The sequence below is a fragment of the Sphaerodactylus townsendi genome, linkage group LG07, assembly GCF_021028975.2.
Source record: "Sphaerodactylus townsendi isolate TG3544 linkage group LG07, MPM_Stown_v2.3, whole genome shotgun sequence".
Taxonomy (NCBI): domain Eukaryota; kingdom Metazoa; phylum Chordata; class Lepidosauria; order Squamata; family Sphaerodactylidae; genus Sphaerodactylus; species Sphaerodactylus townsendi.
The window spans coordinates 56264828-56292630 of record NC_059431.1 but is presented as its reverse complement, the minus strand read 5'-3'; the positions used below and the strand labels follow the sequence as shown (position 1 = coordinate 56292630).

General features: G+C 41.2%; 1 protein-coding gene across 2 annotated transcripts; it reads left to right on the top strand.

Moving 5' to 3' along the window:
* Window positions 1-63: 63 nt before the first annotated feature.
* Window positions 64-27143, top strand: CDO1 (cysteine dioxygenase type 1). Of its 2 annotated transcripts, none has more exons than XM_048504054.1 (5): window positions 64-892; window positions 6542-6619; window positions 16049-16203; window positions 25012-25181; window positions 26437-27143. In XM_048504054.1, exons 1-5 carry the CDS (start codon window positions 714-716, stop codon window positions 26464-26466), a joined length of 612 nt encoding a protein of 203 aa, XP_048360011.1. In that variant the 5' UTR covers window positions 64-713; the 3' UTR covers window positions 26467-27143. The 2 variants fall into 2 exon arrangements, with proteins under 2 accessions (XP_048360011.1, XP_048360010.1); XM_048504053.1 differs by having other exon boundaries at window positions 83-892; window positions 16046-16203.
* Window positions 27144-27803: the final 660 nt, after the last annotated feature.

Genomic DNA, 27803 nt, shown 5'->3' with positions numbered 1-27803 from the left:
GAGGGGTAGCTAGTCTCTGTTTAAGCACATTGGTTGCATTGTGGCTTTGAAAAATGGTTTAAATGCCAATCCTAAACAGAGATACACTCTTCTAAACCGTTGAAGGCAGTGCTTTTTTTTTTTAGAAGTGTGTAGCTCCTTGAGATTGCCCTGTTAAAAAGATTTGATTTCCCTCCGATTGCTTATTGCAGTGCGAGAGGTTAAGTATAAGAGGCCCGCCCATCCTTGGAAAGCCACAGTGGCCTCGCGGTGCAATTTGAAAGATGTGGGGGAAAGTCAGTGTTTTTAATTGACCAAGTATCCTTCACGGGGCTTTATTTTCTTGGCATGTTTGGGGGCTTCCAACTTGAAGCCGAGCGGAGATGCAATCCGGGCCCGTTTAAGAAACCGCGCTGGGAAGCAAGAAAAAACCGCGCAGACCGACGCCCCACCTCGAAGAAGCGAGCTGTTCGGCTGGGAGGGCGGGGGGGTGTCCTATTTTTCCAGCGTTCCGCGGGAGCCTATAGCCAGCTAAGAGGCTTGGTAGAGCCTCCCTCGACCAACCTAGGGCCACTTGGTACATTCCCACTGTAACGCCAGGAGAAGATAAATAGAGGGAGGAGAAGCCGCCGCCACCGGCTGCGGGCGAAAGCGTCTTTTTGCTGCAAGCGAGCGGGGTCGGCTTTTCTTCTCCGCCTGGAAGCGACCTCCGTCTGAAGGGAAAAGCGGTAGTTATGGATCAGCCCACGCAGACGGAAGTGTGGAAAGCACAGACTTTGGATGAACTGATCGAGATCCTGCATCAATTGTTTTCCGTCGACAAAGTCAATGTGGCAGAAGTGCAAGGCGTCATGGAATCTTACGAGAGTCACCCCGAAGAGTGGACCCAGTTTGCCCAGTTTGACCAGTTCAGGTAACATCGGCTCTCCAGATCTGCTCGGTGCAGAAGGGACCGCCTGGTTGGTTTCCCGGTGTGCGTGCTCCGGGTTTAAGCGAATCGGTTAACCTACGGGAGACGGGCTGCGGTCCTTGTTTAACCATAAAGCTCAGTTTAAAACTTTTCGGGGCTCTTTTTACACCACACGTGGATGTTTTCGACGCGTTGCCAATTGAGTTTCAGTACTCCGGTCACTTTAAATGCATCTGCCATTTTCATAAAGATGCAGCTACAGTGGATGCTGTATCTGCTAACTAACAGATGCTCTGTCCCGCTCCCTTGCTAGATCCTGCCTCAAAATTGGGTTGAGTAGTTACAAACAAAGCTTGGAAGGAATGGGGGGGGGGGGGCACAAGTCCTGTAGCGGACTTTAGAAAGTACTGAGTCCCTTGGCAACAGCAGGGGAGCTCAATGCCCAGGACTCAGAAGCCGGCGTTTTTGGCACTCCGAGGCTGACCAGTGGGAGGGATCTTCCACGCAGGCACGGGCCTTTTGCTGCCCATGGGATGTCTTGCGGGCCGCGTTCCTGTGTCCGGCTTTTCTGCCCAGGAATCTCGATACTGGCAGGTTGCGTAGCTCTAGTTTTTATCTCCCTGACCTGTTTGTGTATCACTTTCTGGGAGTCAGTCAAGGCTGTTTTTTAAGAAGTGGCTGGCTCTTGAAGGATTCACTGGAAATGAACACGCAGTGCCAAACAGCCATGTATGTTAGGCAAATCTGAAAAACAGCCTAAAAGAGTAGTTGGGAGGGAAGGCATGGCCTGTCCTTATGGGTCCAGGAGGATCTTTCTGTCTCAGGGCTCAGTGTTTGCCTGGTGGCAGCAGTCTCCCCCTTCCCCCAGCATGGAGTTGGTGGGATGTCACCCTCTTTTTCCTTATCCTACATTCATACATCCAGGTTGTTGCCTCAAAAAAGAGAACCTTGGTGGTTGCTATGTGCAGTTGTGAAACTTGTATTTTCTATTGGCCACTTCTTAATTATCACTGAGTTCCTCCTCCCAACTGTTCTGTTATCTGTGATCTGGAGTGAGGCCTGATTCAAATAGTCAGTTAGCCATGTGGCTTTGCTGCCTGAAAACAGTTGCTGTTGCACAGGTGAGCACACAGGCTGCAGCAAGAATCCCTTTTCCACTTGGAGTTCCTGAATTGTTTGGGAAGTACCTGTGCCAGTACTGCACTTGAGGAGGAGATGGTGGTGTTATGGACACAAGGGAGAAACTGGCCCCAGTTCTCCAGATGGCAGCAACCTCACAGGCATCCACAGGCAGAATACAAGTGATGTACAGTGGTTAGGGCATCAGACAACAATCTGGGAGACCCTGGTTCAAACTCCCACCTTGAGGATGACTTTGGGCTTGTCACACACTCTTAGCCTATCCTACCTCACAAAGTTGTAAGGATAAAATGGAGGAGAGGAGAATGATATAACCTGCTTTGGAGAGGTGAGGTATACATTACATAATCAAAATATCTTTCAGGACTTTAGAGGACTGAGTCCTTTGCCTTTCAAGGCATAACCCAAAGATCAAGGGTTATATCCATATTTTGAATTTGCCCTTCCCTGCATTTATTGGTGCCCTCCAGTGCATTTTATCAACATAGAAACTACTAACTCTTTTCTTTCTTCTGTTCCATACTAAGCAGACTAGTAGCTTGGCTGATCAAACCAGTGGCAGAAACGGATACAGTACTTTGTAGCACAGCTCTAATTCTGATAGGCAGTCCTGCTGACTTCTCAGAATCCCACTAATTTGTGGTCCAAAAAACCCAATGAGATGATCCATTTTTCACTTTACAAGTGAATTCAGTGGTAATCTCCCCCCCCCCCCCAGTTTTCATCACAAAATCTTAACAGAGGCTGGGACCTGGAAGCCTTCCTATCCCTTTTGTACCTGAACTGTGCTCCACTGCCCTGTAAAGCTCAGTTGAGATGGGGAACCCTTAAAGCAGGGATGTCAAACATGCCGCCTGGGAGCCAGATCTTGAGAAGGCTTATCAGCCCTGAACCAGTTGAGGCACCCCACTCCCTTGCTCTTGAGATGTGGGGGTTTGCCTCGGCTTTCAGGTCTGATATGCCCTCTCAAGGCAGCCATTCCACCCCATTTTGGGCTTGCCAGTCCAGACCCGCTCCCAGTGCCATACTGGGGCCAGTCAAGACACCCATCCCCCTCGGGCCTGGCATGGCCAAGTCACAACTATGACACATCTGACATCTAAACGAGTTCAACACCCCTGATTTAAAGAATCAAAAGGGGAGTTTAGCTCCATTCCCTCTCCTCTGGTCCAAAGGAGGCACTCTGGGGCAGCTGCATGGGAATCATCCATGTGGACACCTTTAGACAAGATCACATAAGGTTCCAGGTTTAATTTGGGTGATTTGTGCATTCCATGCAAGGGAAAATTCCTGTGTGGAAGCCGCCATGCTGCTTCATGTCAAATGTGGCATTAAACAAAAACTAGAAGCGCCACTCTTTCTTAATGGTAACTAGAAGAAACACTGACAGTGACCCAGACTGCATTGAAGACGAAAGGTGCCTGCTCAAGGGACATTTAGCACTTTCAGTCTCTGCTCACCTGTGCCCTTCGCCTACGATTCGCCTACCCATGTAAGGTGGGGGGGGGGACGCCTTTTATCACAGGTGTGCTCTAAAGCTCGAAAGAGTTGCGACGCGCTTGCCAATCAACCTTTCGCCAAGGCCATCAGTTAATCCAGAACCCTGCAACCGGCCCCTTTGAAACTGTCCTTCTGGTTTCCGCACACAGCGGGAGCGGGCGGCGGGGCTGCAATGCTCTCGAAGAGGCTCGTGTGAACTGAGTGGTCCGTGGAGCCGTGTGGAGAGCCAGGCTGGCGGCAGCGGGAGCCGGGAGGGAGGGAGCGGCGAAGCGCACGTCCCGCGCAGGCTTTCCCTTTCTCTTCCCACCCTCTCGATGTAGAGCCTCCTCCACACGCCACGCCGAGAAGACCGCAGGCAGGGGGAGAGGCCCCGCTGGCCAATGGGGGTCGTCCTTCAGCTACACCCCCGAGCTGGCGGGCCAATGGCTGCTGGAGCCAGATTAGAGGCGGCTGGAAGCGGCTCCGCCTCCGGCGAGTCCTCGGGGCGGGTAGAAGCCGCCGGCAGCTGGCCGGGCGCAGGAGGCGCGCCCTTGCGATCGCCGCTGCAAAGTGTAATTTAGGCTGTAAAACGCTGCAACCAAGAAGTGCCAAGCGCGGTGTTATCGCCTCTCTCTTCCCCAAATCAGACAGATCCGATTAGATAAAAGCCATAACGAACGAAGTCTCAAATTCTGCTTTTATTGTTTTCCGTAACAACCCTGCATCATCCCGACAATGTGTTCGATAAACACGCCGTCAGCAAATTAATGTCATTTTCTGGTTTCTTCGGACCTTCTGGATGGCTTCTTTGGAAGGCTTTCTCTGTATCTGCAAACTCGCGTTTATGTTAGAAATGTGTGTACGCATCCACGCAGGTGGCAATATTTAAAAGAGACAAACTGATGCCTAATGAAAATGCTTTAGTTGTATGTTGTCTGCCCTCATCAATCGGAAAAACATGGCCTGGGTTAATTTTATTGAGGTTTCTTCAGATTTTTTAATTTAGGTTTCTTCAGATTTCTCTCATTCCCTCTATACGGTCTCGTGTACATTTTTTTTTAAAAAAGAACTTACTTTAACTTGAATTATTGTGCAACCCTTGGAGTGGGTGCAGTTAAACTAGTTGATTCTTACCTTGGTTGGCAGAATGCCCCATACCTTGGCGTTTCTCCAGGAAGTTTGCACACGTTAAAATAAGTGATTGTTTTTTAAAAAACTGTTTAAATGGGGGAAAGTATGATAAGAAAAGCAAATAATCTAAGAATATATTTGCTCACATCCTTGTCACTGACTGTCACATGCTGCACTGTCTGTGCAGCAATTCCATGAATCGGTTACTTTGATTCTGTACAGATTTCTCCTTAATATTTTTCTAAACAGTGTTGCTGAATTTTGTTTTAAAAGCAGCTTTTCCAAGTATGTCTTTGACTTCTGAGTGTCTGACTTTAATAAAGATTTTAGTGGGAAACGTCCACAAATTCCAGTCTGTCCTTTTGGACTTTTGCTCAGATGCAGAAGTATAAAATTGAAAACATGGGCTAAAGGGACACATGCACTTGTGGGGCTGAATAGGGTGGCAGTCCTAAAATCAGCTAGCTGGGACTAAACACTGCTGGATACATTGGGACTTATATCTGAGTAGACCTGCTTTAGGTTGCTTCTTAAAAGACAATAAGCAGTTATAACAATGGTTAGTATCCCCCCTTCGTTATCTAAGTTTAACAGTTGACTTTAATAGCTGTTGGTCTTTGTGATGCATTTTCAGTGCTGCTGCTTTTATTATTTTGCTGCTGGTATGATGACTTCTGAATGTCTACCTTCAATGCAGGCTCTGTCCTTTTAGACTTTTATTGACATGGTTGAATAATAATGACTAAAAACCAGAAATAAGAGCCAGTGTCATGTTGTGGTTAAGAGTATTGGACTAGTACCTGAGTTTGAATACAGACTTGTGCCATGGAAGTGGGTGACCTTGGGCCAATCATACTGTCTTGGTTTAACCTACCTCACAGGGTTGTTGTGAGGGTAAAATGGAGAACAGGAGAATGATGTCAGCTGCTTTGAAGAAAAGCAGGATACAAATTATTTAAAGGAGAATATATATATGTGTGTGTATGTATGTATGTACGTATGTATGTATGTACGTATGTATGTACATATGTATGTATGTATGTATGTATGTATGTATGTATGTATGTATGTATGTATTTTAAACTGCCTTAGTGACTGCTATGCTATGAGAGGTGGGACAGTGGCTTTACAGTTCATCATTTGGATTGCTGTCTTGGTTTTAAATATGCATAATAGGAATTTAGCATGTTCATAGCACACTAATAATATGAAGAGTTATTTTATTATTTTATTGGGTTTTGCATGGGATAGCAGTGTATGCATAAGGATCTTAGTTGCTTGTCTATTACTCTGCAAAGCGAATTGTATTGATAACCAGATGCAAGTGCACAGTGAGTGTCCGCAGCTCAAAATAATCCAGCTCTAATAAGTAAAATTCTCCTACAACTCTATAAAGAAATAATTGGTTTATAAGAGTGGAGAATTGGGCAGATTGAAGTATACTAAGTAATTGTTTCTATGGCCCAGTTTTTTATGCTTGAAGATACAGGTCAAAATGTACATTGTTTTCCCGAAAATAAGCCCTATCATGATTTTCAGGATTTTTGGAGGATGCTTAAAATATAAGCCCTCCTCCAAAAATAAGCCCTACCAGTAGTTACAGATCACAATCACAGACAGCCCTGTGCTCCCTGCCAATGAGGATGCAGCTTGTGTCACATGTGATGTTGCCAAGGGCCCGCCTTAATTAATTGTGAAGGTACTGTATTTCCCTGAATATAAGCCCTAATGCATATTTTGGTGCAAAAATTAATATAAGACCCTGTCTTATTTTCGGGAAAACACAGCATGCTTTTGATATTTGTTCTGCCTTCTATTGTTATTGTTATTTTGATTTATGCTCCACCCTTTACAATAGTCTCTTTTATTGACGTTAAACCCCCCATATTTTAATTGTTTCAGATATACAAGAAATCTTGTGGATAAAGGAAATGAAAAGTTCAATTTGATGATCTTGTGCTGGGGAGAAGGACATGGCAGGTTTGTAACAAAATGTATACATTTTTAACAAGCTAGGTAACGTGGCAAAATATGGTGCATCCATGCCAGTTTTAAACGGCACAGATTCAAAGAGCCCAAATATCTGCTTCATATATTTTGCATCCTTTGTTTTATGACCTAGTATAGATGAAGATTGCTTTGAAGGTCAACATGTACATTTGGAATTTAGGTTGTAGAGCTTTCCGGGCTGTAAGGTGCTGTAGTTCAAGAAGTATTCCTGACGTTTGGCCGTATGGCTGGCATCTCTGGCAGAGGATTCTCTTCTGAAGATGCCAGCCACAGATGCAGGCGAAACGTCAGGAGAGAATGCTGCTAGAACACGGCCATACAGCCCGGAAACCACACAGCACCCAAGTGATTCCGGCCGTGAAAGCCTTCGACAATACATTTGGAATGTCGTCTCAATTTATGCAAATGAAATAAAACAGGAGGTATTTGCTACACAGTGATCTCTCACATTTGCAAATGTTTAGGTAGGCTCTATCATTTGAAAGTTTTTAGTCCAGTCTTTAAAAAACAACAATCCTAAATCTGTTATAAACATACGTGGGTGGTTATTTAGTGACCACCTTTTATATTCTTGATTGCTTGCTAATAGTCAGCAATGATTAGCCGAGGAATGCTTGTGACTAGAAGGTGAATGGTAGAAAAGACAAGTGTACACTCTAAGAGTGGACCTAAGATGTGTATTTTGGAGAGGCCGAGATAGAGTAGTTTACAACACACAGTAGTAGTTTACAACACACGTTAGTAATTTACAACATGAGTAGTTTACAACAAATCCTGCCACCAAATGCTATGTTTCTCCCTTTGAATCCTGCATGTTTTTTTCTTGTTTGGTTGCAGAAACATTTTACCTTCAAATTTCCTCCGTTGTTTTCCTAAGCACTTTTACTGCAGGGTTTCTTTCTGTTCATTTCTGAACCAGCTTCCCTTGAGCATGAGAGCACATTGAAACAATCTTCATTTCTCCTCCCCGCCAAATGCCTGGCCCTTATCCTTATCCATGCCCTTATGTAATTGTCCAACCTCCCCATCAGCCATTTTCTCCTCCCTTTCCTCCTGCATTTTCAAAAGGATTTGATTTTTTTTTCTTGGTCATTTTGATTTAGCAGTGTAATGATGAGGCAGAAATATGAAGCAGGAGTGATTAGATCAGCTTTGTCAATTTCACATAGAGCTTGTGATGTTCATTTCCAGGCACAGAAACAAAGAAGCATGGGTGATTAGATCAACCTTATAAACTTAGGATAGTGTGCAGAGGTTTCCCTTCTTGGTGTTTTTTAATCCTCACAACTCTGTGAGATGAGTTTGGCTGAAAAGGCATTTGAACTTGGATCTCCTCGATCCTACACTGACACACTAACCTCTCCAACTACACAGGTTCACAGTGGCTTACTGCTTAAGTGCTGTGATGATAGTATGAAAGGGAAGTTGCTTCTTTTTCTGTCCATTCCCTCAGTTGATGAGGAGCTGTCCTGCTCATTTCTTTCATAGGCAAATACTAGATGCTTTGAGACATGGAGCTGGGAAACTGTTTCCATGCTGCGAAGCTGAGGAAAAGCAGCAAGGGGAATACTTAACTTTTCCTTACCCACCACTTATTCCTAGCATTCACTTTGCCCCATTATGTTTTTTCTCCTCCTAGCTACCTAAAACATGTTCAGAGTGTGGTGAGGCAGCAAATGAGGAAGGTTTAAATACACCCATTTGCAACTTTGCCTCTGTGGATTATGCACACTTGCTGCTGCTTTATAGTGAACTAAAAACCTGGATTTTGCAACAAATTTTTAAAAGATTTTTTTTTAAAAAAAAGATTTATTAATCGCCCATCCCATGTCTGGCTCGGGAGGAACTGGGAGGAACTAAGGGGGAGACAGAGTTTGGTCTTCACCTTTATTCTATTGGAATGATGGACAGGGAGGACTGTGCTTCAATAAGTTGTCTAACAGGATGTGTTGGTGGGGGGAAAATATACACTTCGGGTAGCTCTGGATTTACAGTAGGCATGGCAGGCTGAAGCCTATGGTCTCAAAATCTAGGGGACCTCAGCCAAAGGCCTACTGTCATAGGCCTTTTTTTATACACACTGTCATAACACACTGTAGTCTCTAAACAACCCTTCAGTAATTTTTCTTACACTCCATTTCAGAATAATACCGTTGAAATCAGATAACTCGACACTCGCATTGATTCTATACTGGTTTTGTCCTTCCAGGACTTCACTGAAGTGGACCCAATTTTGCGACTCCATTTTGTGGAACCCAGCTTCCTCTAGTTGTGAAGTTGGGGGTTTGGAGAGCCCTCACAAGTGGAATAGCCTAGGACCTCTCTTTATCAAAAGTTGGCATTGACTTTAGGGTCAGAGAGCTCAGTGGGAATGTGTTCATGGCTGTGATCTAATCCTTAGATCCATTTTTCAGTCAAGTCTCTGACACAGATTATAAGAGGGGATGGGAGACTAGGCATGTTTTTATAATGGTTCTCTTATTTGCTTTGGGCTCCTGTCTCAGTTTTACAATTGGTATAATTGTTTGTGATACCTGAATCCAGTTGGAATGTATACATTTTACAAATATTTTGTATGTGACATGGAGATAAGGGAAGAAGCGGTTTCCAGCTATCACATCTAAGATATCTTCCTCTGGCAAGAATTACAATGTAAATATTGTTGCAGTGAAAAATGCCAAAGGATCTAACTCCTTACTGAGAGATGAGCTGAGCCGCAATGTTAGGTTGTTGGTTCACACCTTTTCCTAAGGCAGCTCAATTTGGGACTGTCATGCACCTTGCATAACTGTTGAATGCATTAGACTGGCAGCCTTCAAGCCGTGGCTGGATGAATACTTGTCAGGGATACTTTAGGTTGATCCTGCGTTAAGCAGGAGGTTGGACTAGATGGCCTGTATGGCCCCTTCCAACTGTATGATTTTATGAATCTCAAACTACCCTGTTTCCCTGAATATAAGACATCCCCTGAAAATAAGACGTAGTAGAGGTTTTGCTGACATGCGAAATATAAGGCATCCCCCTGAAAGTAAGACGTAGCAAAGTTTTTGTTTGGAAGCATACCCGATGAACAGAACACACAAAAATAAGACATCCCCTGAAAATAAGACATAGCGCATCTTTGGGAGCAAAAATTAATATACGACACTGTCTTATTTTCGGGGAAACATGGTATGCAAGCTTAGAAAATCACTATATAGTTTCATAATGTAAGCAACTGTCTGCTCTTCTTTTCTGAACAACCTTCATGTGGATTCTGATCTATGACTAATGCTGGCAATTTCTTAAAAAGAAAAGAGCACAGTTTGTTTTAATTTGTCACACAAGCAGGAAAGCGGAGAGTGACAATGTGGTGTTTCTTTCCTAATTCAATATACTGGTTAATCTTAACCTTATCATAAAGAAGGAGCGCTGTATATCTATGTGGACTGAAGAATATGTACAAGCACACATCAATGTTTAATCCTAAATATTATTATTTTGTTTGATATCACAGCTGCCAGTTCTTTAGCTGGTTGTTGGCTTTTCATTACAATTCGAACCTCACCTAGAGGCCTAGGAAGCTGTAATGTTTCTGCATAGTATTCATGCGGATCCCAGCAGGGCTGCCTTCTGAATCTGACAGATGTTCATTTTGTCAATTTGAAGATGTTTCAAGTGCTGCTCCAGTGTTTTTGGAATGGTGCCCAGGGTGCCGATTACCACTGGGACAATTTCAGCTGGTTTGTACCATAGTCGCTGAAGCCAATTTTTCAAATCGTGGTATTTAGTGACCTCCTCGTGTTCTTTTTCAATGACCCTGCTGTCACCAGGTACTACTATGTCGACGATGGTTACTTTCTTGTCCTCAATCACTATGATGTCCAGTGTATCATGGGCCAATACTTGTTCCATTTGTAAGTCCCATAGGATCTTGGCCTTTCCATGACTGTCTTTGGAAAATGTTCCCACAAGTTTGTAGCTGTTCTTATGTTGTAATTCTTGCATAAATTCCATTAGATCATCTTGGCTACTGAGTTATGCCTCTGTAATCTGTCTGGGCTTTTTTTTTGCAGCAGCAGCAGCAGCTGAGTACATGATCTACAGCTTCATCAGTTCCCTTGCACAATCTGCACTTTGCATCACCTGAAGATTTTTAAAATTCTGACCTCGATCATATTTGTCCCAATCACCTGCTCTTGAGGTGCTAAAATCAGGGATTCTGTTTCCTTTTTCAGAGTTCCAGTTGTAACCACAGCCAGGTCTTTTCAATGTCCACTTATCCTTGATCGTCTCCAAAAATTGGCCATGCAATGCTTTGTTGTGCCAGCTTTCAGTCCTCATTTTAATCACATTTTTTTCTGTACTCCTGCTTGGTTCTCTGGGCTTTCAGTAAATTCCTGTTCTTCACTTCAATCAATGCCTGTTCTTGACTAATCCACATAATGAGCCAGCACATTTCTTCTCCTCCACTGTTTGCTTTATTTGCATTAACCTTCTGCCACCAACTCTCTGGGGAAGGTATAGTCTTATTAGTATCACTATTTGGGTGTAAGACATAGTACATTGTCAGAAGCTTCCAAGTTTTTCTATTCAATGCATCCAGACCAGCCTGTGTCCAGTTTATGATTCCTGTGGTGTACCTGATGACCGGTATGGCCCAGGTGTTGATGGCTTTGATGGTATTCCCCCCCCCACCGCATTTAATTTGGATTTCAATATTTTCCTGATCCTCTGCGTGTATTCTCTGCTGACCATAGTCTTCACTTGCCCATGGTGATGTTATCCAGTTCCAAAATGCCCAGGTACTTATAGGCTTCCTGTTGGTTGCACCAGAGGCAAAGCAGGGCAAAATGGCATCCCACAACCACCCTGACCCCACTTACCTGAGCCAGCAGCTCGAGGGGCACCCATCATGCTCCGATGGAAGTTGGGTGGGACGGTCCAGCAGCAGCCTGCTGCGGCCCATCTGGGTGCTCCTCAACTCTGAGAGGGACACTCCAGCCTCGGTGCTTCTTTTTAAGCCAAGAGAGTGACACTTTCTCAGCTTAAAAAAAGCACCCAGGACAGGGATGGTGGCTGGAGCACCCTCTCTCTGAGAGGGAGGGACGCTTTAGCCTCCACCCTGGGCATTTTTATTTTTAAGCTGAGAGAGGGACCCTCTCTCGGCTTAAAAAAAGCATAAGGAGGAGGCTGGAGTGCCCCTCTTTCTCGGAGAGGGAAGGACTCTCCAGCTTCCAACCTAGACACTGTTTTTTAAGCCGAGAGGGATCCTCTCTTGGCTTAAAAAAAGCGCCAGGAGGAGGCTGGAGGCTGGATCGCCCTTCTCTCTCTGAGAAGGAGGGACGTTCCAGCCTCGGTACTTTTTTTTTAAGCTGAGAGACCAAGCATCCTACTCAGAGTGGGAAGTGGCGCAGCCACAGCTGGAGTGCTTCAGCCATGGCCACACTGCTCCCTGCTCCCAGACTGCTCGTTTGAGGGGCCATTTTGCACCCCCCATGTGACTAATTGGTGTGTGCTCGGGGCACATGTCCCCGTGGCAGCTACGCCACTGGATTGCACAATTAGTTGGCCATCAGGCATTTCTGTGCCATCACTTTCAGTGATCTTGTCCCTCTTTATCACCATAATGGTGCACTCTTCCAGCCCAAACTCCATCGAAATGTCTGATGAATATTTGGGCTGTCTTCACTAATGACTGGATCTCTCTGATTAATAATAATAATAATTACAATTTATGTGCACCTGAAATGAAATTTTTGCCCTATGCATTGATTGCATTACTTTTGCATTAGAGGTTTGTGTAGCAAGAAAAATAGTGTATGTATGTGTAGACATTAATCAGGTGGTGATTAATCAGACATTAATCAGGTGGTGTAGACATTAATCAGCTCTCACCAAGAGTTTAGGGTCTGGAGTATGGTGCCCTGGCCCTCAGGTTTATGTCACTTTGGGGGGGCCATAAGACCTGTAAGCTGTATGAAGGGCTTTCTGGCAGCAGTGGGGGTTGTTTGCATTTTTTCCTCCCTGCGCTGCCAGAAAGTCCTTTGGAGGTCGCAGGGCATTGCTGCAGTGATGCTTCATGCCTCTGTCCAGGATTTTGGATGGGGCTACCTGAGAGTTGAAGGCAACAAAGAAACTATGATTTCCACTGATGGTCAATGTGGACTGATGGTCAATGTGGACAGTGCTAGATATGCCTTTTGTTTGAGGCACTATTTTACATCACTTCTAATTCCGTGTAACATTTGTTGGAGAAAACTGATTCCTGACAGGAGGTCAGGTCTGAATTTCATGTCAATTAAGACACAGAACTAATGTTTCAAGTGTTTCTTAGCCAGACCATCTACTACCAACAACAACAAAGAGTCTAATTGGGTGACATTGTTAGCGGCTTCCTTCAAATTTTGCCAATTCACATTCTTCTTTTTTTTACATATTTACTGTAAAAATATTTAAATTAAGTTTCATCCATGTTTTATAGGCCACTAGTAATTATACTATCATTAAGGCTGCTTATGTGAACCGGTGATTGATGGAGATGAGACATTAGGTTATGGATTTCACCATCTTAGAAGTATAGTTATGAAAGTACATGATACTATAGCCTTGCTGAAACTAAGCATGCCTGCGTCTAGCCAGTGCTTGGTTGGGAGATCTCCTGGGAACCCAAATATATCTCCTTGAGTTCTCTGGCAGAAGAAAAATGATCTCTACATATAATTAATAATTTAAAAAATCAATGAGAGCTGGTGTATCCTTGCATATTTGTAGGTGGTACTTGCAATAATATATTGTCTAGAACTAATCATTTTATGGAATATCATGTTTGTAGAAGATGTAACATAGAGGCATTCTTCTTGCAGACTAGGATGAAAATTTCCAGAAATGCTGAAGCCAAATAGAGGGCTTTTTCCAGTATATGTAATTTGTTCTCAAAGTTATTTTGCTGCTTTAACAACATAAAATGCAAGATTTGTTACTTAGCATGTAAAGTCAAACATTTTGACATATTTATGTAATTTTAAAGTATAAAGCAAAATTACAAATATGCCCAATATATGAGAGGGAAAGGGAGAACTGCAAACTGCTGCACCCTATGGTGACCCCACATTTTTGCCATTTGAAAGTTTGAAACTAGAAAACAGAAATTTGGTAGTAAAACGAGTGCATTAATGGGGGGGGGGGGAACCCTAGTCACAATAAGACTAGCAACATATTTGGATATCTAGTTAAGCTTTATAACTTTAGGGACAATGAGGTCTTCAACAATGCATCATCATCAAACTTACATACTCGTGTATAAGTCGACCCGCATAAAGTCGAGGCACCTAATTTTACCACAAAAACTGGGAAAACTTATTGACTCATGTGTAAGTCGAGGGTGGGAAATGCAGCAGCTATTGGTAAATTTCAAAAATAAAAATAGATACCAATACAACTACTGTACATGAATTGAGGCATCAGTAGGTTAAATGTTTTTGAATATTTATTTCAAAGAAAAACAGTAAACTAGCTCTGTAAGTGGAAAAGAGGGTCACCAAAACAATATGGTCTCAACAATAACTTTAAAAGTACAAAAACTTTAGCTCAATCAGCAGCCAAGCTAAAACACAACAGTTAAATCCTTCAAAACTGGATTTTTGGTCAGGGGAGTAATGTTTGTTAGCAGTGCCAACATTTCAGAGTATCTTTAGGAGACACTCCTGATGATACAAGCCAGGTTTGGTGAAGTTTGGTTCAGGGAGTCCAAAGTTATGGACCTTCAAAAGGGTAGCCCCATCTACTATTAGCTTCCATTAGAAACAATGGGGGTTGGGAGCACCCACTTTGGGGGTCCATAACGTTGGACCCCCTGAAGCAAACATCACCAAACCTGGCTGGTATCAGCAAGAGATTATCATGATGATACCACCCAGGTTTAGTGAAGTTTGGTTCAAGGAGTCCAATGTTATGGACCCTCAAAATGTAGCCCCATCTACTATTAGCTCCCATTGGAAACAATGGGGGATGGGGCACCCCCTTTGGAGGTCCATAACTTTGGACTCCCTGAACCAAACTTTACCAAACCTGGCTGGTATCATCAGGAGTGTCACCTGATGATAGACTGAAATTTTGGTGCTGCTAACCTAAAAACTGCGCCCCCTGGCAGCCGACAAAGTAAAAACCCTAAAATATATTTTTAAATACACCTCACTTGCGTATAAGTCGAGGGGGGCTTTTTTAGCACAAAAATGTGCTGAAAAATTTGACTTATATGAAAGTATATACAGTATACTAAATGTACACAAAATTAGCTGCATTCAGATGTATCCTTTCAAATACTGCGAATATGTACAATATCCACATCAATTACTATTCTGTAATGATGAAGTTTGCTTCACTTAAAAATCTTAATATACATTTTAAGTAAGTAAATCCTTGGTTGGGGTTTGAACATATGAAACTGCCTTATATCGATTCAGACAGCTCTTCAGGAGCTCAGTTAGACATCTGTTTACATAACCTGTGGCCTCTCAAATGGAGATGCCAGGAATTGAACTTAGAACCCACTGCATACCAGTGAATTGAATTTAATGTCGTAGTCATAGGTCATAACATAAGCCTCAGACATAAACACATGCAAGAACATGCCATGTAACATTAGAACATATAAAAATACAAGTATAAACTATAGATTCCATCCAGTCACATAAAATATGCCCAATACTCAAGACAGTTAAAACTTAAGGGTACAGTTTACATAAAAATATTTATTAAGTAGAGGATATGAACTTCTTCCTGTTTTTAATATATGAAACCTTAAAAGTAGCCATTTGAAAAATAAAATAAGGGAGTGCATTTGCCAGTAAAAATGTAATGCATTCCTCATCATAACCTGAAAACGTGATAATGACCTGACGCAGCAGTTTATTTCTTATATTTCCACAAAAAGGGCGATATAAAAAATATTGCTTAATGTCGTCAACTTGATCATGGCTGCAGGGTCAAAGCTGTTGCTCCATAGTAATACTCCTTGTAAAGCAGCTGCGCTATCTCAAATCCATGTCCCCTTCACAAGTAATTCCTGCAATAAATTTCCATTAAGGAAAGAGGGAGCAGATTTTGCCATTCCCTCTCTCTTCCCTGAACTACTTATGGGACTTCCCTGTTGCCCCATGAGCAGCATTTTGGGGAGCATTTCAGGCTGTAGCAAGAAGGAATGAGAAGAACAAGTCCCATTCCATTGTTTGACATACCTATGCTCTGTGGAAAATTTCCATGGGATCTTAGCCTTTGTCTTAAAAACTCATGTTCCAAAGGAGAAAACATTTCATAGGAGTTTTTTTCAGCACTTCCTCAATTGTCCATCTTTTCTGGTTTTTCTGCATGTTCACATCTCATGTTAATTTATTTTTTTTGTATGTGTATCTGTAGCAGCATCCATGATCATATGGATTCACACTGCTTTATGAAGATCCTTCAAGGAAATCTGAAGGAGACACTATTTGAATGGCCTGACAAAAAGGGAGGAGGAGAAATGGTGAAGAAATCAGAGAGAGTTTTGAAGGAAAATCAGTGTGCCTATATATCTGGTAAGCCTTTTATTATGGTATCTCATAGATGTAAAATTACCTTCGACTAGAATTTTCGCTGTCGATATTTTGTTGCAGTGGGCCAAAAAAAGTTAAGATTTGCTAGTTTTACCTGACGGCGAGTACAACCTAAGGAAAATTCTTGACAGGCACATGAAATCAAATATACACAATCCTTGGTGTTACAGTTGGAAAAATGATTAAGAGTGAATCTGAATTTAATGAATGGATGGACAAATTCTTGAACAGAGATGACTAAATAAATAAATAAATATAATTCTGGATTAAGCGTCTGATTAAACAAAGTATTTTTGAACTCCTCCAATATCAGATTTTAAAAGGCTGAGGAACCTATATGTAACCTACTTATCCTTGGCCACATCAATCTCCCTTGGAGACCTAGGAAATAATATATGACAGCACCTTGTGGCTTAACAAACAAATATGAAATTGCTTGAACAAATTAACAAACCTTTAATCTTAACAACTTTCTATCATTTAAGGATAAATAATAGTGAACATGTAGCGAGCATAAATATACAGCACAACTCAATTATACAAAAGCACTCAGAACAGTTACCACCACTAACAGTGCCCAATAATTAAAGAATAGCAAGAAAGTCCAAACTATTAATCAAGCAGGGCTTCTTTCTCTCATCTGGCCTTCTGCATCTGATGTAGCTGCTGCAGGTCTTTCCTCAATTTGGGCCTGTAAACACAATAAGTAATTCACTCAATTGAGCTGTAGGCCTTCCTTCTCCTACTGCAGGCCAGATCAACTCAGGAGAGTTACATAGTTAACAACCTAATATTTACATTACAATTCTAATATATTTTTCTTTCTTATTGGGCCCAACACATACCTGTAAAAAAAAGTAATTCCCTCAATTGATCTGTAGACCTTCCTTTTCCTTCTGCAGGCCAGATCAACTGAGAAGGGTGGGTCACTTGCAGTTGGTAATAAGTAAGCAAGCTTACCAACTGCACATGTTCAGTGAGCTTTTATCCCCTGTGCCCTAAGATCCAAACAAAACAAAAAATACTAAAATGGCATGGGTTACATATAGTTCAACATTATATGCAAAAAAATCACACAGTCAGAGACCTGAAGTTTTTGGTTTTGCATAAACATCATTCCAAACACATTTTGGAGAATGTGCCCCAAATTCTGCTTAGAGAAGAGGCCTTAGAACTTTTCAAACTAGTTGGGGTTTGAATCAGGATTTGGATCTGAAGTGTTATTTGTGATTATTTCCACTTTGTAGTTATGTTTCTTTAATTCTCAAATATTGTTATGTCTGTACAGCTGCAGACAATGTGAGACAGTTATTTCTGGCTTTCTTTGCTAGTTATTGGCAATGCTTCATCCATTTTGCTTGGATGCATATGGCCTGTTACTCTATTAAAATCTCACTTTTGGGCTAGATGCCTTGTCATTTTCTGTATTTGTAAGTATGAACCCTGTGTTGATTATTTGATTATTGATTATTTAATTGATTATTTAGGTTGCTTTAAGCATTATGTTTTTCTATTGTCATTATAATGTGGTCTCTGCAGAACTGTATTGTTGTGGCTGAAGAAGATTTTGAATTGCTTACTTTGAGTTCTAAGTGTATATTTGGGATCCCCTTTCTGTTTGTTATGTGTTATCCATGTTTTATATTTTTTCTTTATTGTTGATCTTTTGGTTTTTTGATGCAGACTTTTAAATTAATTCTATTATAGGTTTAGTTTTTAATACTGTTTTTTGAGCCAGACAGAGGTTTTCTTTTTGTAATATTTATACTGTTTCTGGCTTGTATACTGAAGAATAATATTCAACCCAAACCTCTGGAGAAATTGGTGGACTGGAAAAGTTCTTTGAATAACCAGGTACTATTGATCAAAACTGGTTAGTATTGTGAGATTTTAATGAATCTTGAAATAAAGTCATTAGAATAGTAGGTTGTTTCTTGTTATCAACTGAAAAAGTGGTACTCCTTTTTCTTCTGCAGAAAGAAATCCAAAAGGAGAAGGTCATTCTTTAGACAAAAATCCTTATATACATCGCAAAGTTGTTGTGGTTTTTTTGGCATTTTAAATATTCCTTGTCAAACTGGGTTTCTGAATTATTAGTCATAACTGATGCAAGGCTAGAAAGAGAGTTGAGTGTAGCAACAATGCTATCGTAAAAGGACGTAACAGAGAAAGCAGAACTGGTTTTAAAAGTTCTAAAAGGATGTCTGAAAAGAGCACTGATGATGATTTGGCCATATTTGTGGCCATCTAATTCTTCTCAATGACAGTGTTCCATCCTCTGAGGAAACATTTGAAATGGTGGTTCTTTAGGAAGTATGGCTGTTCAATGAGAGATGAAGAAGGTGATCAATGTCGATGTGAAAAGTTTTGACTATATTTAATAATAAGGGAGAACATATTCCCAGGTCTATAATCAACTGCTAACCTCTTCATGAAATATAAGTAAAATTAGGTATAAGGAATTGAGGAAGACTATTGAGAATAATCTTATTTGTAGAGGAGCAATATTTTGATAAAATTAATCCAGCATTATTTATTTTAGGATCTTTGGAAAGTCTTGAGCTGAAAAGTTGGTATAAAAATGTTTGCTTACTAAGGTCCATTATTTTGGTTGCTTCTGAATGATTCATTCCGATTCTTGCATTAAGAGCACCCATTATTAAGAAATCGCCAGATGGGGTTATAGCTTCCAATTTAGCAAGGTAAATAATAAATTTATTCCACTTGAATTGAAGAGCATCAGTGTTTTCATTAGGCAGATGATATACATTCACTTGAAGTAATGTTTCATAAATAATTTTAAGGGCTTGCGCTAGTGGATGGCATGGTTTGACATATTCTTGCTCAGTAAGAAGGCCAGTCCAGCTCTGTATTGGCCTTTGGAATTAATTTTATAAACTGGGAGGTGGTAGACAGTAAAATCGTCTACAACCATCTCATCAGGAGGCTAGTGCCCTGCCGTAATACATAGTTGGTTCCCAAGAATTTCTGTAGGTCACAGTCATCCCAACAGTCAAGCAGTCAGCTCTGTATTGGCCTTTGGAATTAATTTTATAAACTGGGAGGTGGTAGACAGTAAAATCGTCTACAACCATCTCATCAGGAGGCCAGGTCTCTTGTTGTAATACATAGTTGAAAGTTCCCAAGAATTTCTGTAGGTCACAGTCACGTAACAGTCACAGTCAGCTCTGTATTGGCCTTTGGAATTAATTTTATAAACTGGGAGGTGGTAGACAGTAAAATCGTCCACAACCATCTCATCAGGAGGCCAGGTCTCTTGTTGTAATACATAGTTGAAAGTTCCCAAGAATTTCTGTAGGTCACAGTCACAAATTTTGTTTTTCCATTCAGCAATGTTCCATGATATCAGGTGTAATTTATCGGTTTGGTTTTGGATCAGATTAAATAATCAATCAATTCATTCCAATTTATTTAACTCACTATATTTGTCCACAAAAATACAACCATTTGTATCCCAGGGAGGGTGGGAGTTCTGAGCTGCTGCAAGGACTTCAGACGTGAGTGAGACTGAGAAGGCATTCTGGTCTGGTCTGGTCTGGTCTAGATTGTGGACTGGATCAAAAACCCATACCAAAGAGTAATAAAATTAGAAATGGCAGATCTTGAAGAAGGTTTGCATAATCATTTAAAGAATTATACATTTAAAGAATGAGTCCCCCAATAACCCCATTAATATCTTTTGTCGAGGCTTATTATGACAAAAATGTGAGGGATAATAAGTATTAAATGCCCAAGGAGAAATTAAACCTTGACAAAAATAAAATGTAAAAATAAAAAAGTACAATTGCTATTATATTTTCAATTAGTCTCAAGATTAAGAAAGGACATTAGAACAGCAAGAGGTATAATAAAGAAACTGACAGAATTTGGCAAGGTGATAAAACACCAAACAGAATATTGATTAGGACTAATTTTTTTTTACAACAACCTTTATTTGGCATTTAAAAATAGGTTCTAGAGCATTGCCAGACATTTTTGAAATACAAATCAAGAGTACATTCAAAGCGCAGACAGGAAGACTGTATATAGCAGTATACATTACGTTTCCGCACGGGCATTAAATGGCAGCCTGGAGAGGTAAAAACACCGCCCTCCAGGGTCACGCCATTCGCGACGGGGCATACAGCTGCAACGCTATAGCCGCTGCCGCCGCTACCGCTTCGCCCGTTCAGCCTGAAGCCGGGCGCTTCCCAGAGTGCTTTCCAGCTTTTTTTTGGGGAAATGCCGCCAAGTGAAGCCGCTGCCGTTTAACGGGCAGCAGCTTCATCGGGCGCTCTCCCCACCCGCAGACATATTTGATCTCCGGCTCAGCTGCGATCACCGAGGCCTGGGGACACGCTTCTGCCATGCCGCTGGAGCAGGCGCTACGAGGGCTGTAAAGCGTGGTCCCCTGGCCTCGCCGACGCTGCGCCGAGGCCTGGGGACCGCCGGTCGTCACGTCACCGGTAGTTCGCCGGTTGTTCGCGGCATACGCCGTTCGTTGCCCGTTGTTCTCCCAGGACCATTCTCTCCGCGGCGGACAGAAGTCCCAGCTGCCGTCGGAAGTCGGGCGTCGGAAACACCGACCCGGCCGTTTCCGCCTTTGTGCGGAAACAGCCTTGGAAAGTTCTGTCACTTGTAAAAGAAATTTTGCTACTTTTTCCAAGAGCATGACATCTCTGTTGTTTAACAGAAGCTCCACAACAGAACAGTCAGAGTCACTTTCAGATTTGTCTAGGGCCAGCCTGGGAGAGAAATTCCTAATATCTCGGACAGTCAAGAATAATGTGAGCAAGAGTCTCCACTTGGTTTTTACAGTGTGGACAAACCAGATCCTGGAGAGGTATGGATAAGTAACGACAAATCTCTCTTGTAATGGCCGCAATGGAAAGGTATTGATCTTGGCCCTTGTGATGATCCATCTCTTGTTGGGGGGGTTCAGTGCTAATAATTCAATGATATTTGGCTATGTGCCCCTGTCTCCGGTATTATTCCGGCCAGAGAGGGGTGAGCATGATTTATTTGCTTGCCCCAACAAGATATGATATTCCTGTTCTAGAGGTCTACTTTTTAAGGTTTGGAAAATCTCTCTGGGTGTCAGCATACAGAGATCTTCCAGTAATAAACCTATCGAGTAAATTTTTGATTTTGAGAAGTTGATACCATTCGGAGGCAACAGGTTCCAAGCGCCAGAGTGTATATTAAATTGTGCACATCAGAGTTAAAACATAATTTGATCCAATACTTGGAATGTATTCAGCCATGCTCTTGTTTCCCAAGTAGGTTCTGGACCAGTTTCTAAGCTATTAAAGTACAGCATATGGTACAGAGTGTGTGGTAATCCTGAAGTATTTTATATAGAGTGAAGCCAGATTGTATTCTCTTTCAACAGAATTGTTCCACATGCAGTTATCCATAAGGGCACTCCATAGAGAAGTTGCTGAACTCACTTTGGGAGTTGAAAAAACCCTTTAGAGCTGCTGGGACATATTCTTCCTCTGGTGTGAAATCCTTTACCACTGCTGAAGCAGTGTGATAACTTCCCTTTTACAGCAATATCTCTATGTCTAGCTCTATGGCTTTATGGATGGAAGGTTAGGCCTTAGATATTTAGGGGCAAGGACTTAAAGTAAGTCTCGAAATCCTTAATCCCATTAGTAAAGCTTTCACATCTAGAAGGCTTAAAATACATTAGAAAAGATGACAATACCTTTGGATTTTTTCTGGGTTTAAGGACAGGAAGTTAGATGTACAGTACTCCATAGTTTTTCTAAGGAGCCTTTTAAGGCCCACTTGAGATCTAGAGATCAGTATCACGTCATCAGCATAAAGTAGGAGTGGTATGGGTTTGTTTGAAAAAACTGGACTGTGTGCATTAACATCTGACAACACTTGTACCAAATCATTAATGAATAAGTTAAACAAGACTGGGGCCAATACACAGCCTTGCTTAACACCTGTCACGACAGGAATCTTAGGAGTTAGGTCTCCAGAGTTTGTACATTTTATCTGACAGGTTGTGTTTGAATAGAGAGATTTAATAAGTAGTAATAATCTAACATCGATCCCCATCTCTGTTAACTTAAGCCACAGCAAGTCTCTTACAACTGAATCAAAGGCACTTTTCAGGTCCAGAAAGGCAGCAAAGATCTTAGATCACTCCCTTGTTTTGTATTTTAATTACAGGAGGTTGAGGATCAGACAATGATCAAGTGTAGAGCAACCTTTTTAAAATCCTATTTGCTCGGGGTAAAGAATTTTTCCATCATTGATCAAGGTACATAGCCTATTTAACAGATGTTTGGCATAAAGTTTACCTGAGACAGATAAAAGGCTGATGGGTCTGTAATTAGCTGGTGACATATGGTCACCCTTTTTTAATATTGGTGTTATTATTGCATTTACCCAAGACCCCGGGATAGTACCTGACCTATCAACCAAAGTAAACGGCGCGGCCAGAAGGGGGCCCCACCAGTCCGGAAATGCTTTGTAAAAATCTGGGGACATTAGATCCGGGCCAGGTGATTTATACAGTTTCAACTGAGCAATTAATAGTCTAATTTCTGAGACTGCGGGCCAGGGAGCCACCTGACTGAGAGGTGTCAGGTCGTTCTGCAAGGCTGATTCATTGTCTCCTTTAAATAGACTTTGAAAATATATAAACCAGTTCTGGGGGTTAATATTAGACATTAAAAAGGTTGACGTGCGCATGGCTCCAGCAACTAATGACCAGAACACTCTTGTAATTAGGCCTAATTTATAAGCAATTATTTCAATATAATACAGAAACAGAACAAGTGAAAACATGTTTGGTTAGATGGTAGCAAAATTTCAATGAAGAGAAATCTTTTCAACAATGAGGAACTCTGTGGACAACAGTAATAAAATTTAGAGCCAAGCAGATATTAAGAGAAAATTAGTACAAGATGTTTCATGGGTGGTAAATCGCTCAAAGGATATAGAGAAGATGGACAAGAACTGCAAAGGGAGATGCTGGAAATGTAAAATGGATGGTGCCTTTTACCTTATGTAATGGACATGTTAAAAAAATTGAAAAGAGATACAGACAGAAATTCAGAAAATTTAAAAAATCAAATTTGCTATGGATGTCAAGAGTGTTATTAGACATTTTGCCAAGAAACATTCCAAAAATCTAAGAACTGTTTTGATATATGATAACGATGGAGTTATACTCGCAGCAAAATAGAAAGCAGAATGTCCAAGCCAAGAAGATGGAGAAAGCAAACTGAATAAGCAGTAACAACTGAATTCTGTGAATAAGAAAACAATCAAAGAATTTCAAGATAGAAATCATATTATCTATATTATTCTTTAAAAAATGACAAATTGAAAAAGAGATTATTGAAATGTTGTACATAAATTATGAATAATCCTCATATGCTAAATATTGAAAAGCGGTCTAAAGGGAAGACATATAAAACATTTAATTATGAATAGATGTATATTTGATGTTTAGTATGGGAATTATTTTTAGAAATTTAGAAAGTTAATTTTATCTACTTCATCTGTTTGAATATATTACAACATTGTCTAATAATCTCAGGTTTATCATATATTGCATGTATTTTATTATTTTTGCTAGATTGTTATGATAAGCAAAGCAATTATTTCATGTTTTTTATGTCATTTGCTATTGGCAATAATAGCTATTATCATTGTGTATTGTTTATCAGATTATTGTGTATAATATCATATGCATTATTTCTTTTTTTTCTTGGTCTCCCAATACAATTGTAATGTTTGCTTTGATTCTTTTTTCTGTTATTTATAATGAAAATAATTGTAAAAAATTAAAAAAAATCAATTGGTAGCCTTCAGCAAGCCACCCTCTCAGCCTCAGCTGTTCATCTGGATGATTATATTTGTTTGTTTAATTTATTATACCACCCACCCCCGAAGGGCTCTGGGCTGTGTACAAAAAGTAGAATACCATTAAAATATCAGAATTACAATCAAATAATTAAAAACCCAATGATAATTAAAACACAACATCATAGTAGAAACCCTAACAACGGTGACTCAGGAAAAAGACCTCCTACTCCCCTTGGGAGGAAACTGGGCACAATAATAATAGCAGCCAGTTATGATGGTATATAAGGAATTGCAGGGAATGGCACATCAGCAACTGGCCTCCCCAAAAGGCTGGTGGAACAATTCCGTTTTACAGGCCCTGCCGAACTGCTCGAGGTCCCGCAGGGCCCTGATAGCTGGAGGAAGAGTATTCCGTTAGGCAGGGGCCAAGGCAGTAAAAGCTCTGGCCCGGGTGGAGACCAGGCGCATCATTGAGGGGCCAGGAACCACCAGCAAGTTTGCCTCTGCAGAACACAGAGGCTGAATAGGGACATGAGGGGAGAGACAGTCCCTAAGGTATGAGGTCGCCAGGCCACGAAGCGCCTTAATGGTAAAAAACAACACTTTGAAAGAATTTACCTACTTTGTGGAGTTATTTAAGAACAGCAAAATGTTAATCCATGTGAAGTGCTGTGAACACTCTAAAACAGGATAGAAATGTTTAATATTCTTGCCTTCAGCTGCATGCTTCCTTGACAGATTGCAAATAGCTAACACCAGGCTTTAATACCTGCTTGTCATTTTAATTTATATTCAGTATCTACCATATCTTTGACACTGGTAATGGTGGCTAGCCTGTTTTACTTGATACCCTATGTTGCAATAAATAGTAAATTTGCTGCTGCAACAGATAGAATAATTAGCTCATTTTTTCATATTTGCTCCCTAATCAGTGCGTATGTACCCTGTCCTGTTTAGACTGCATTGGCTTGCATCGTGTAGAGAACCCAAGCCACACAGAAACTGCTGTTAGTCTTCATTTGTATAGTCCACCCTTTGAAACCTGCCATGCCTTTGATCAAAGAACTGGACACAAGCAAAAAGTTAAAATGACATTCTACAGCCAGTTTGGAGAGAGGACTCCATATGTAAGTACTTGAAAAATGCATTCTGCTTCTCTTTGCTCTCAGTTCACACCCAGGATGAACAACTAGATAGAGATCATGTGAATATTTCAGGTTCTGTCAGAAGTGTTGGTGGGTGCTAAGGTGTCCCATGGGTTCCACATTTAGAGCTCTATATTACTCTTTTAAAGTGTTACTGTTTTGGCTCTAGCTTCATAAGCCATTTCTTTATCAATGGCAGGATATTATATAGATAACCAGCTTTCCTGTTCTTGTAAGCCTCTCTATTCCAATGTGTGAGAGCCTCCATCTATCTTATAGGGCCACAGAAGACACATAACTTGTGTAATCAGTTACTTTTCCCATGTCCTTTTGGTGCAAAATATTTTCTGGTTGGTCTTTAAATTAACAGGGTTGTCATGTTCTTGCTGGGAGTGGGGATCTTCCATTCCCAGCAGTCCCTTCCTGCCACTGCTGAGTTGGGTGGTGGGAGAAAAATGAAGGGAACTGGGGTGGTGATTGTCAGCATCCTGTTGACATCATTTCTGGCATGACTGGAAGTAGCACTAGCACATCATTTGTAACACTTTAGCATTCACTCAAAATTCTGTAGTGAAACCACAGAGCTTTGACACAATGCTAGAGCATTACCAGCAACATGATATCACTTCTGGTATCAGTGCATTGCTGGCAAGTGCATTGCAGTGCTGGCAAGTGCATTGCAGTGCTGGCAAGTGCATTGCAGTGCTGGCAAGTGCATTGCAGTGCTGGCAGTGCAGTGCATTGCTGGTAAAACTGCCTTCATGGTGAGTATCATACTAATTGCTAATTTGGGAGTAACTGTACCTCGCAACTCTAATTAGCTGTGCAGAATTTACCACAAGGAAGCATCCATATAAGTTTTGAAAGAAACTATAATGTTACATGAGTAAACCAATTAACCTGAAATTTCAGACTGCTGTCATGAGGTCTACAACTTCATGGCTAAACCCCAGCATGTGGCAAACTTTCCTGCCGCCGCCCCCCCCCCCCTTTTAGGAGAGAACCTGGGAAGGGATGGGATATCCCACTGAGTCCTCCACACACCTCCTTCTCCACTGACATTAAACGTGGTGTGGATATGAAAAGGTTTTTGGCCAGGTACTGGAAAATAGTTAAGGAGGAGGCTTGGTGGAACTTGCTTGTTTGTCTCATTCCTTCAATCTGCAGAGATTCCACGATATTCCAGTTTCAATATCTGAAGAATCTTGATTATAAGAACTGTCCTTTTGTTTTATAGGGTGCTTTGGTTTCACAAGAGAACAACTGAAAGACACAGTGCCTGCTGACTTTGGGAAGGATTTTTAAGCTGAAGCAGGATTGCATGATTGATGCCAGTAGTAAGCTGAGCTGAACATTCTGTACCCACAGTTGCAGTAGGACAGCTGTCATAGGTGTCTAGATTGATTTCTTATTTCCGCATACTTAAGGAATTATTTCCAAGGATTACTGGAGAGTTGAAATGCCCCTTGTAATCAGCTATAAAATCAGAGCCCCCTTTTGGATTTTTACTAATTAATTCCATTGAGACTGTCAACACAGAAATTCAGAGCTTAGACTTTTAATATAGACTGAGTCTTTTAGCATCCTCATATGTATGAATGTATGGCAGTTCAAGTTGCCGTGGAACTTTTTAACCTTCAGTCAACCGTCATCTGTATTCATAGTGTGTACTTCATACTGTTAACAGTCTTGTTTGATCTTGAGTTTAATGACCTATTAGAACTATTAAATGGTTTGTGCGTTTTCAAAGTTCATTGTAAAATTTCAATTTTTTTAAAGAAGGGAGCAATAACAAATGTCTTGCACAATGTTGCTGTTATTCTGGAGGTTGTATCTGTTTTTAACAGTTCCTAATTGTGTTGAATAAGCTTTCAGTTTTCAAGGACCTTGGGATAGTTAGGATCTGTTAACTATCAAACTCAAATAAAGCTGAATTTAGAAACAGTTCCAAATGTGCTTTTTCTTTTCATAAAAGTCAGTACAGTTTAGCATAACCAGTGAATGCTGTTGACTGGATATCTAATCCATGTCTCCTGCTGTCCTGGCCAATGTGGAGGTTAGGGACAGAACAGTGGCTGCTATGGGATCTTCTGTGCCACACCACATACTACTGAGAAGGGGCCACTGGTTCTGCAGTGTATCTTTTGATGGGGTTGTTGGGGGGCTGCAATTCAAAAAGAAAAAAGTTCAAGAGTTGCCATATTTCACTCACATCAATGATGAATGCATAGAATACTAGCAGAAGGCTCCTCAAGTACCTATGGTTATTCATTGTGTTTGGTGTAGGGTGGAAACTTAATTAGATAAAGGTAAATATATTGACCTACATTCATTCTCTAAGGAAACTGCATGCTTCCTTTAAAGGCTATTGTCACTTCCATCTTTGATTTTTCTAAACCAGCTCAAAGGATTTATACCACAGAAGGAGTCATGTTTGGTTGTTGCATTAATACAAGTGTATTGAAGGTCAAAAAAAGATGTAGCATGAAATTCAAAGAATTTGAAAGAAATTAAAATAATGAAGCAGTTCCTCGGTGAATTGCACAGTTCTTCAGAACGCACACAGTAGGCTTCACACATCTCTGGATATTGCTTTTCATCCTC

What these genes read in the sequence shown, in the direction of transcription:
- CDO1 (XM_048504053.1), top strand. Translation starts at nt 714, where the DNA reads ATGGATCAGCCCACGCAGACGGAAGTGTGGAAAGCACAGACTTTGGAT. An exon ending in TGGGGAGAAGGACATGGCAG is followed by an intron (nt 6,620 to 16,045) that starts GTTTGTAACAAA and finishes GTGTATCTGTAG; the next exon opens with CAGCATCCATGATCATATGG. An exon ending in TTGGAGAGAGGACTCCATAT is followed by an intron (nt 25,182 to 26,436) that starts GTAAGTACTTGA and finishes TTTGTTTTATAG; the next exon opens with GGTGCTTTGGTTTCACAAGA.